The sequence below is a fragment of the Varanus komodoensis genome, unplaced genomic scaffold (genome assembly GCF_004798865.1).
Source record: "Varanus komodoensis strain SLA01 unplaced genomic scaffold, ASM479886v1 scaffold1, whole genome shotgun sequence".
NCBI classification, from domain to species: domain Eukaryota; kingdom Metazoa; phylum Chordata; class Lepidosauria; order Squamata; family Varanidae; genus Varanus; species Varanus komodoensis.
The window spans coordinates 107,957,041-107,969,038 of NW_025335268.1; the positions used below are offsets into that span (position 1 = coordinate 107,957,041).

The window sequence follows — 11,998 nt, forward strand, 5'->3', positions numbered from 1 at the left end:
GGAAGACAAATTGCCCAATGATGGCATAACCCTAGTTGCCCAAACCTGAAGTTTTTGCACAGTTCAAAAACTTTGTTAAACCAGACAAGTTTGCAAACACAGGAAATCATAATATTGCTGAGTGTGCTTGAGAATAATCCCAGTACTTGCTTGAATCAAGTCTCACTGGGCCCTTCTTGCGAACTCCATTGGAGTTAACATATTGACTCTAAGTATCAATTGAGCCAAGGAAAGAAGCCCTCTTCACCATGTCACTCCACCTCCTCCAGTAGGAAGGAGGCTTCATGTCAGTTTTTGTCTTGACCCCTGGGGGCCTGGCATGGATCTGCGATCCTGATGCTATCTCTGCTTGGGCCCCTTGGAGTGTAGAGGGAAGGGTGGAAGGAGAAAAGGCATGTGGGCTTCGCCTGCATTTTTTGTTCCCTTCCCAGGACCTTCTCCAAGGTTTTACTGGACAGGTGCTTGCCTATGAAAGGAATGCCCACCAAATTAGACTTGGACTTGATCAAGTTCCTCTTTGCAACCATGCTAGATGCTGCTGATCCCGCATGAAGCTGGAACATGTCCAAGGTGGCATCTGCCAGGAGCAGGCCTAGGCCCCTCTGCTCAGGAACCTCTTTGACAGAGATCATTCGCTTTCATTGTTCCATCACACTGCTATGGTGGAGGCTAAGGCACTCATGAAAATGTCTCCAGTCTCAAAACATCTACAGATAGCAATACCCACTTATCTGCCATGCTGCTGCAATGGAAGCCCGTAACACTCTGCTTTCAGGATGAATTTCAAAGTGAGGGGCACCACTAGCTCATCTCCTGGCCATAGAACTGCAGCCCATAGAAAGCCAAGATCTGTGCCACCACCCTGCAAGCCCTCCTTTTGGATCTGCTCTGTTGCATACATGTAGGAAAGGCCTCCCATCCAACAGGGTCACAACAGTAACTAGGAACAGTGTCCTTGTCTTCCACCTACTGTGCCCCCCTGTAGAGACTCCTATCCTTATCTGGTGAAAGGCTCCTCTTGACAGGCTCAGCTGGGTCTCGTGTACAGCACAGAGGCCAAGAAAATGTCGTGGGAACTGCCCTTCCGGGGTGCATGTGCTGCTGCTCAGGTCTGTGGGGACGCAGAGGAGCTGGGGCACCTGTAAGAGGATGCCATGATTGGTGACTGCTATTCTGGCTAGCAGCTCCCTGGGAAGGCCTTGCTATCTTAGGACTGGGCCTGGATCCCCTGGTTGGTCCACTCAAGCCCTGTGGTTAAAAGAGGAGGAGGAGGAGGAAGAGACTTACCTAGCCGTATGCAGTGTGAGAAAGCACCTCCTTCGCAGCTTCCTGGTTCATGGCCTGTGCAGTGATGGATGGGGGTGCCTGGCCATTCTTCCTCTCCTGAAGAGCTGCAGCTTGACTTCTGGCACACATGCCTCTCCAGGGGTGACATGAGACTTGATACCCAATGGGCAGCTGCGGCAGGGGGCCTCCTCATAAACAAAAAAGGCAGGTGTACTGGAGCTTTTCCTCAACTGCACTACTGCATTAGGGGTTCCTCTTCATTCCTAAACTCCCTTCTCTATCTCCCGTTTCCTATTTAGCTTTAGTGCTTGCTCTCACAGCCGGGCAAGAGCCTGCTAAGTCTGCCTCTCACCACAAGGCAGAAGGAAAAATGGGAGTTTCCAAAGGAAGCGTAGCCTTCTCTCGGAAGTTCAGATTGAGTCCACCATCCCAGCCCTGAATGTGGGGCCTTTCCAAGAGCAATCTGACCCCCTGCACTCAGAGAAGAAATGAGCCAAAATATACTTTCTTTACTGTAAATCCTATGAGTGAAATTAGGATGTGGAAAAGGATATTTGCATATATCCACAGTTACTGGTTTTGGGTTGGTTTTTTTGGGGGGGGGGGGCAAAGATCAAATGAACTCAATTTCTCAATTTAAAGATTAGATTTAATCGGTATCTATCCAAAAATTAAATAAAGTACTAAAAAGGGTACTGATTCTCTGGGATAGAGAAAATCTCATAGGTTCTTCAAGGCAAAGTTACGTCTGTTTAAACTGCACCTGCACAGTAAAATAACAATGACCCTGGGTGAACTACTATTACACAAATCTGCAATATTAATAAAGAACCCACCAGAAGATAGCACATTATTTTGTTAAGTTTATTTATCATTGAAGTTAACACATAGCAGCAAGTTCTGTGTTGGCTTCAATTAAAAACAATAATTAACATTGCTACTTCACCCCCGAAAATTGAAGACAACCCAGCCCTTACTACAAAGCACTTGGTTTAAAGGTAAAGCACTTACCCTGAAGACAAGAAATTGGGAAGGAAGGGAAGAATAAACAATTCCTCCAGACCACATATTTGAAATATGACAGTATATATAAATGTTTCAAAAGGCATGAATTTACCCAAAACAGAAAAAGCAGTCTATACGCAGCAGAAGAAAAAGAACCGCAGCAGTTTACTCAAATGTTTCCAATTTTAAAAGCCTTATGTTTTGTTGTTTTGACACTGCAATGGCATTCATTGTGAGAACAAAGACTGCAAAATGGCTTGATAAGAATATGCATTCAAGTAGAATCTACAAAAAATATCCCAGTGTAACTAAAAGATCCATAACATTTATTGTATGTAATTCCAATTAAAACATGTAATACCACCAGCCAAAACCTCCTGCCATCAAAATAACCAAAGAAGTGTTTTTGTGCCTACTTCAGACAGCATGGACTTACAAATTAATCACTTTATGTAACTAGAAATATAATTTCAACATATGCTTTGTAAACCATATTCATTTCCAAGTGAAGAGCTATGCAAAATAAAAATCTTGGTTTTGACTGAGATAAACATGCCACTCAAAGATACCTACTGGGTTCATATTGTTTGTTTCTTACCACCAAGTGATCTCTGACATATACAACATCTGAAATTTAGATAACCAGTATTTAATTTCCAACTTTTAGTTGCAAGTTCTGTGCATGATCAGTTTACGTACAAGTGAGATTTTCATGCTTTTACAATACCTAGAAAATTTTGTTAAAGGATTCCAATTCAGAGTGTTAAAGCACCAATATTATAATGTTATGAAATCAATGCTAAACACCAACTTAAAACCCATTTTACATTTTGACTTAACGGCGCACAGTTGTCCAACCATCTTCATCTATTTCATTTTTAGTACGACGAAGGGCTTCACGGTCTTTTTCTGTTCTCCAGGCCCCCTTCTCTTTCTCACCATCCTTTTCTCGCTCTTTTGAAGCAGAAGCAGAAGCAGCAGGAGCAGGAGCAGCAGGAGCAGGAGCAGCAGCAGGAGCAGGTGTTCTTCGAACAGTTTCACGTTCCTCACGTTCCTCCTTTCTGTCATCACTACGTCTCCATGAGTTCACTGAAAAATAAGCAATATTTCAACTGTGCCTCAGCCATCACCCTGTACAATAATCAAATCCAGATGAAACAGGTTAATTACAATGGAATACAGGCCACCTAGAACAGTTTCAGAGCAATTCACAAAAGACAGTCATAGTACTGGCTTATAAACTGTTGCGCTACATAAATACACAATCCAAAAACAGAAGTTTCTTTTTTGAAGATGAAAGGATTCTCAAGAATAAATCTTACAGCATAGTTAAAGAATTAGAAGGAAACATAATTAGAAGTTTGATCAATTAATATGCTCCAGAACAGAAGGAAAAATACTTTCTTCTGTATGTTCTTATAATGAGACTAAGAACTCATTATATTGCAAGTTTAAACTGAGTGATGTTCATTTCAGAAGTCTTGGGACTGGGCAAGTATTTTGAATATGAAACAGTGGTATTTCTCATCTGGACTAACACTGGACTTTCTACACCTTAATGGAAACCATACTTTTTTAGATAATTTCATACGTTACTTACCACTGTATTTGTTTTTAAACTATATGCTTAAAGTTTTCACTATTATGGAAACCATATACATATTTAAGATAAAAGGACTGCCTTTCCTTAGCAATTCCCTGACAGGGTGTTCTTTGTAGTGAACAAAAAGTGAGTCTACCTTCATCCCTATCTGTTCTGGGAGGTGGCACTCTCCTTTCCCTCTCTTCACCACGCCGATCTCGAAGGTCACGACTACCTCGGTCATCTCTAGAGTCACGGCCACCCCATTCATCACGACGTCCTGAGTCTCTCCAGCTAGAGGCTTCCTCAGCTGGTCCTCTTCTCCAACCAGCATCATCCCTTTAGTGATATAAATATATTTTAGTAATTAGGAATAGCCTTTAGCTGCAGTTTTGGCTGCAAAAGAATGAATTAAATCAACTATATGATCCAGAAATTCTTTTAACAGAAATGCAGAAAATTAAAACCAAGAAGAAAACAAAGCTTGATTTTTAAAGTATTTAAATCCACTTTTTTAAAAATTGTAACTTTATACTCAATTGTTTAGGTTAAATAAATCACAAGCTCTTCTATGGCTTATCTTTCTAGCAATCAACTTTAGCCTGTTAACCTAAAGCAGTGATAGTATTAACCAAACAAATGTGGTTTTGGTCACTGTTCATGGGCTCCAAAATATGATGCCCAATATTGCTCTGTAGATAGATACTGCCCTTACTCTAACCTATGAAACAAAATAATTTAATTCTTAAGGGGAGAAAATCACCCTAAAAGACATTGTTAGAAAAAAAATAATCAAACCTTGGACGCCTGAAGCGATCTTCCCTATCAAAGTCACGGTCTTTTTCAATTTCCCGATCCTTTTCATTCTCATCTCGATCTTTATCTCTATCCCATTCCCGATCTTCTGAAGGTCTTGAGTCTCGTGGAGGTCCCCAGCTGTCTTCACGAGCTTTTTCTCGGTCTCTCCATCCACCTACCAACCAGAAAAGATCTCAACTTCTGTGGACTAATCTCAACAATACAAGAATAAACATTTAGCTTTAAATCATGCAAGGTGTCTCCTTCCGATTTCCTTGAATTACCTGGCATTAGTACAAAATCCCATACCACATTATTCTGGAAGATCCTCCAACCCTCAGATAGGCTTTTCAAGATATGCAGGGGAACTACAGTGAGGAGGAGGCTGAAAAGCCTATCTAAAACAAGCATCAAATCTGGATCCAAGTTGTATTTTTCATTGAACATGTCCCCAAAAAAAAAAAAAAAAACCCTGGAAGAATACTGGATTTAAGTAGTTTACTGAGATACCTGAAACAAATTATGTTTTCAAATAAATCAAGAACATGAAGTACACTTGACGTCTTCTGAACATATTGAAGAAAATTAAGTTTCTTGATTGTAGCAACAGCAACGATCCATCATCTATGGACTGGATAAAACCTGAATACCAAGTTGCCTAGAAATTCAATGGAAGTACTAACGAATACAAAATATTTTCTAACTCTAGCTAAGTTGGCTTCCTTCATAAAAGCATGAGTTCCTAGAAAACATGGCATACATGGAACACAATGTGTCCTAACTTGTTTAATGTATATATTATACTAATTTTAGTTTAATGAGACCTTCCTGTATGAAGAAAGGATTTCTTCCCTGTAATCAGCATACATACATTTTAGAGTCATCAGGTTAGATTTACAGCTTCAATTACCTCCATTTAACACATCAATTTTCTTGTTCATTTGCCTACCTGTGTCCAGCAGTCAAACTACAAAACCTACACTTCAAAGGAATCACAATCTTCTATTGCCACACAAATACTGTAGGACACAATCCTATGGGTTCCTTTCACAATTTAAGTTCCCAGAAACAGAAGCCTATGAGCATCCTATATAGGGCAGGAAGAATGGGAGGAGATCTTTGCCTCTGTCCTTCCATGCAACATTTTTTGCTAGACAGCATTTTTGGCCTACCTAGCTGGGACACAATGGAGGAAAGGGGGAAAGAGGCTAGAAGCACCTTAGAAAGTTTTTCCCCTCTCCACCCATCAAGGTGCCCCATTCTTCAAAGCTGAGTTTCTGAGCTCAGAGGAAGGCCAGCATGGTTCTTTCCAGACTGGCTGCAAGGAAAGGGGGATCAGAGATTATGATGATGATGGATTACTGGAATAATAATTATTTGGATAATATCATGTCCCATTAACCAAGAAACTCTCTAAAGATGCTGTCTAAAGGTTACAGGACAGGTGTCTATTGAGGCTGCAACAGAAAAGACTTTTAATTCAATTTTGCTGCATCAATAGCTTTTAAATTAAATTATGTTATAGCCTGTTTTGTGACAATTATTCAATTCCAGGTTATGGATAACAGGAATTTCTATCAATTTGATATGATAATCTCGCACAATAATGCATTGTTTTTACAAAATTTATTATATTGCATACTGGCTATTCTTCAGAAATACTGATTAAATGGTTCCAATTTGCAAGAAATCAATATACCTGGTTTACCAAATGGTCTCCAAGGTCCAGGTCTGGAATCATCCCCACGCCTGGAATCGTCTCCACGTCTAGGACCTCTTTCATCATCAGCTGCACGCCTGGATCCCCAGTCATCATCACGCCTTGAAATTCTTTCCTCATCTGTGCTGCGCCATGGCCCCCTATCCTCATCACGCCTAGAAATTCTGTCTTCTTCCAGTCCACGCCGTGGGGTCCTATCTTCATCAGCAGCTCTCCAACTTGGTCTGTCGTCATCCAGGCCGCGCCGAGGGCCCCTATCGTCATCCAGGCCACGCCGGGGGCCCCTGTCGTCATCCAGGCCGCGCCGGGGGCCCCTGTCATCATCCATGCCGCGCCGGGGGGCCCTGTCGTCATCCAGCCCGCGCCGGGGGGCCCTGTCGTCATCCATGCCGCGCCGGGGGGCCCTGTCGTCATCCATGGCACGCCGGGGGCCCCTGTCGTCATCCATGGCACGCCGGGGGGTCTTGTTTTCACCTGCTGAGCGCCAACTTGTTCTGTCCTCATCCAAGATTTTCCTTGGAGCTCTATCTTCATCAAGATCATTCTTCTGAGCTTTGTCATCTGATGTTTCATGGGGAGATTGTGGTCTTTCTTCTGAAACGGTACGAGTTGCATCTTCTTTTCGTAATGGCTTTTCATCATCACGTGCTTCTCCACGACGCCACTCTCTATTCAAAATAGAATACACCAGAAAAATAGTGAATTTTGAAAACATAGAAGTTTTGTTTTCTGTTGTCTAAGTGTCAATTGCTGCATTATTCCTCTACAGTAACAGACTTTACATGTATCACCTGTCACTTCTCAAACAGAAAACATGTTTATGTAGAAGAATGGATTTTAAAAAATTATATATAATGAAATTAAAATAAATCAATGTTAATTTAAATCAGATTTTTTTAGTTTACTTTTCCTTTAACAATTAACAATTTACACTTGTGGGCTCATAAAAATGAATTAATGGCTCTGTCCTACTCATACATCTACCCATCAAACATGGGTATTCATGTTTTCAGTTTCATTAAAATGGTTTGGTCCAGCCTATCAGTTTGCTTTTTAGAATTTCTATGCTTTGCCACAGCTCAATGGTACTACCCATATTTTACAAGGGACATTCAATGTATTCTCGGTATCAGGTTGATTTGCTACTGATGTGGGTAATTTAATTATTTCATTAGCTAATGACACTATCTGAGGGTATACATGCAAAATTTCAAACAAGTGTGATCATTAGTTCCCTAGTAATCCTCAGTGAAAGACGACCATGATGACTGATGCGACAATGTTGAAGAAAATCGAGCACCGTGCTGTGATTAAGTTCCTTACAAAACAAGGAAAAAGTCAAAAAATCATTCACCAAGATATAGTGGCCGTTTACCAGGACTCTGCACCTTCATTATCTACTGTTCAAAAGTGGTCAAGTGAATTTAAAAGGGGCAGAGAAAGCACTGAAGATGACCCTTGCTCGGGCAGGCCGGTTACTGCCACTACAAAAGAAAATGTGAAAAAAATTGAGAAACTTTTATTGGAAGATGCCCGAATAAAAATCAAAATGTTAGCAGAGATGACAAACCTATCCATTGGTACCATATTTACTATTTTTCATGACCATCTTAATCTTTCAAAGGTCTACAAAAGATGGGTGCCACGAATACTCATGGTGCCTCAGAAACAAGTGCGAGTCGAGTGCTGTAGGGAGTTTTTAGAGCTCTGTGGTGAAGATCCATCGAGTATTTTCCACCAGATTGTTACTGGAGATGAAACTTGGGTTCATCACTATGACCCTGAAAGTAAGCAGGAGTCCATGCAGTGGCATAAAAAAGGTGCTGACCCTCCGAAGAAATTCAGTCATTCCATCGGCCGGAAAAATCATGGCCACAGTGTTTTGGGACTCAAAGGGAATTTTTATTGATCAAGTACACGAAAAAAGGTGAAACCATAAACGCAGCCTCTTACGCAACCACTCTGCGTAATTTAAGAGAAGCAATTATAGAAAAAAGGCGGGGAAAACTGACCGCAGGTGTGTTGCTTCTTCACGATAACGTGCCCGTTCACATGGCGCATGTTTCAAAGGCTGCTGTGCGAGACTGTGGTTTCAAAGAAATAAACCACCCACCGTATAGCCCAGACCTGGCCCCCAGTGACTACTACCTATTCCCGAATTTAAAAAAAGATCTTCGTGGAAAGCGATTTTCCAACGATGAAGAGCTCAAGGCAATTAACATAATTTTTTAGAAAAGGAGGAAGGGTATTTTTTTTACAGGGAATTGAAAAGTTAATTTCTAGATGTAATAAGTGTATTGAAGTTATGGGGGATTACATTGAAAAATAAAAAATATTTCAATTTATTATTCCTTTTCTTCATGCTGATACCGAGAATACATTGAACGCCCCTCGTACATACAGAATGTCCCATGTTCAATCCTTGGCATTACCAGCTAGCGACCTCCTGGAACCCTGGAGAGCTACTGTTGGGCAATGTAGATAATACTGAGCTAGATGGACCTGTAAGACAGAGTCCTAAAAAGACACATATGCAAAGACATACAGGAAGGGTATGCTGTTGTCCTGTGCTGATGTGGTGGTGTAAGCAGATTTTCCTATCCAGGAAAGAACTGGGATAGGAAAGGATTGCCAGAGGCATAGTGGAAAGGAACAGTGGAATGAACTAGAAAGAAAAAGGCAAGACACACAGACATAGGTTCCAGTCCCAATATTCTCCTGAACTTTTTGCCATAGAAAAACTGCCATACCTTCTGTATGTAAGAGACCCTAACTGGAAATATACTCTCTCTGATGTTGTAAAGTGCTGTATTGATTAATGGGCAAACATTAAATCACACTAGTAACAAGCTACTTTGTCCTAAATTCAAGGTAATTTGCCTAGGATGGTAGGCAAGCTTTGAAAGACAGCAGTAAGCACTCAGCTTATCAAAGCCCCTGGGCTGGTTCTTCAACCGTAAGCCCTGGAATTTAGTTCTTCTTGTTCTCAACCGATGAAAACAGCCAATTCCTGCAGCTTGCATTCTTGCATGGAACACATTAACCCTACACAAGAGTAAGCTAGCAAGATGGAAAGCCACCAGCTATTACAGGGAGGGAACAACATGCCAATTAATTAGAGATAAGAGAGAGAGATGCAAACACCACCTTGAAGGGTAAATGAGTAGATACGTTACAATGCTACAGGCTGCTTTGTCTGCAGCAGAGGAGAGCCAGGGGATGATAAGAAAAAGTAACGTACCGCTGTGGGACTAAGATATCTAAAGTTAAACACATGAAATGTCATGTGCCTCATTAGAAGTCATGCCAACAGCTGGAGCATGAGACAAATACAACTGAAGTGCTTACACTGAACAACTTTATGAAGAGGAGGCTGTATGCCTGTGCTCACCTTTGTCCATCTCGCTACTCTTTTCTGTTGAGCAAAGCAAGTGTTTTCCCCCTTAAGCTAGATATCAAGTTTAGGGAGACATACATGTTTACCTCCCTAGTAGGCATAACATTCAGCATCAAGATTTGAACACTCAGAACTTGAGTCATCTGAATCTCTTACTGGCACACTGAAATTTTGTGTGTGGAGGCCCAAGTGGATAGTGAGGTGGCACTCAATATTATTCATTTCAAAGACCAAAAGTGAAAAAGCATGGAAAGTTGTTCAGTCATTATCACCACATTCAATTGTTTTTAAACCTCTTCACCTAACCTGGTAAATAAAAACTGTCACAGTACAACTAGGTGCAGCAAATGTGAAATAATTTCTTTAGTAAATTTGTTCACTGCCATTCACTGTTAGCTCTCAGGACATCGTGCAAGTAAAAGGAAAACAACAAAATAATATGCAATTAGAAAAACAAATACATGCACAGCAAACCAGCAACCTAAACTACCACTTTTTGGAAAGCAGTCAATGTGGTTCCTTCCGTGCTGGCTGGCAGGATGTGTCTGCAGGGGACTGGGGACAGTTGGGGTTTCAATTGTCAGTTCCAAGCTTAGAGCACGGTCTCTGATCTCGAAGATGGGAATCCAAACTATCCTATGGACCTTCAGACTTGGTCTGTTCAATATAGCTTAATAGTATTCAAGGATGTCTGTGTTCCTCTAAACTTAATTCATAAGCACTATTTTCAAATTGCTCAACAACTATGTTTCTTCCTGAATTCAAAAAACTAATTGGATTACTAGGTCACATGAATTTGTAACACTCAAGAATAGGGTGGGAATGGTTTTCCAAAGAAAGCCAAGCCAAGAAAAAGCCTGTGAATGTTCAGAGACCACCAGCTGCAGACCCAGCAACCAGTTTCTGTATCAGGTGAGGCACCCCGAGCAGCCCAGAGGCATTCAGCAGGCTCCATGGCTGAGCAGGGACCAGCACCCAGATCACCTGAGTCCCAGTCTCATGCTGTTAACCACTATGCCACACTTGCTCACTGAAAAGAGGGGGGTATTAAACTATATAATTAAAAATACATGGGAGAAAACAGAAATGGAAATGGGGGGGGGTGGGGAGGCAGAAATAGCAAACTTTCTGCAAACACATCTAGGATAGAAGAAACCCATACTGGATATATAATTGGTTTGAGGAAATACCCAAAGAGCTCTATTTGAATATTTAATCTATAAATACATGAAACAGATTATTTTGTTATTTGTATGACAAAATAGTATATGAAACAAAACTTCAGACATTAGTGCAACATTTCCAAGAATTTATTGGAATGTGTAATGAGAATCCTTACTGAATGGCAGTAATTGCCAGCTAAATCAGTCTGATGTTAGCCACCTAGAGATGCCATGGGCAAAATAGGTGGCATAGAAATGTTTTAAACAAATGAACAAATAAACAAATCCTTATGCAACCAGGGATTTCTTGAAGTCTGCAATAGTTTTCATTCTTGAACAGAACATTAGATAACTGTTTACATATTATTTCAATAAATACCTTTCGGGTGGTGGGCGTCTCCAATCTGATTCTCCCTCCGTATTTCTTCTCCAGGTGCTCTCAGAATCTCTATCACCCCAACGAGATTCCTACATTTAAACAAAATAAAAAGGAACCTTTAGTAACTACTCAGAAAGCTTTAAATCATATTTAATTTTTATTACAATGTAATAAGTTAAGTCAAGAGGGCCTGCAATTCAGATACTACCAGTCTCTTGATTGCCTGAATCAATTAATTGGTGTTTGCAACTAGATAATAGTGTTGTGAGCAGACAAAGGTCCCACCTTTGGTTAATCAGAAACAGCATTTACCTTCCTTGGATCTTCAAGATTTCTCCTCTCTTCTTCTCGTCGACGCTCCCTCTCTTCAATCTCCAATTCTCTTTGTCGTTTCTTTCTCTCCACCTCTTCTAGTTTTCTGACGCGTTCCTGATATTCACGCATTTCTTTTTCTTGTTTTTCACGCTCAATACGTTCTTTTTCTTCTTGCTCTGCCCAGAGGCAATTCATGCAGATAAATATAGTGTCTTTTCATCCTGGCTTTGAAATTCCTACCATTTTCCCTCACATTTACTGTATTTGCACAGAAAGCATTTAAGTAAAATTTAGTAGTAGTAGTACTAGAATGTGTAAGTATGAAATTTAATTTTAACAGTATCAACCATGG

At 40.8% G+C, this 11,998-nt stretch overlaps 1 protein-coding gene across 3 annotated transcripts in view; it reads right to left on the reverse strand.

Moving 5' to 3' along the window:
• Window positions 1–2,137: 2,137 nt before the first annotated feature.
• The window catches only part of EIF3A (eukaryotic translation initiation factor 3 subunit A), a 38,684-nt gene continuing 28,823 nt past the window's right edge, over window positions 2,138–11,998 (reverse strand). The window contains exons 17-23 of one of the 3 annotated variants that reach the window (XM_044439750.1): window positions 11,644–11,822; window positions 11,332–11,420; window positions 6,670–7,060; window positions 6,372–6,639; window positions 4,673–4,847; window positions 4,032–4,213; window positions 2,138–3,381 (exon numbers count right to left, since the gene is read on the reverse strand). In XM_044439750.1, the coding sequence (XP_044295685.1) occupies window positions 3,128–3,381; window positions 4,032–4,213; window positions 4,673–4,847; window positions 6,372–6,639; window positions 6,670–7,060; window positions 11,332–11,420; window positions 11,644–11,822 (1,538 nt within the window). In that variant the 3' untranslated portion in view covers window positions 2,138–3,127. Of the gene's footprint in view, window positions 3,424–4,031; window positions 4,214–4,672; window positions 4,848–6,371; window positions 7,061–11,331; window positions 11,421–11,643; window positions 11,823–11,998 lie in introns of all 3 variants that reach the window. The other 2 variants (XM_044439743.1, XM_044439757.1) reach the window with 2 other exon arrangements.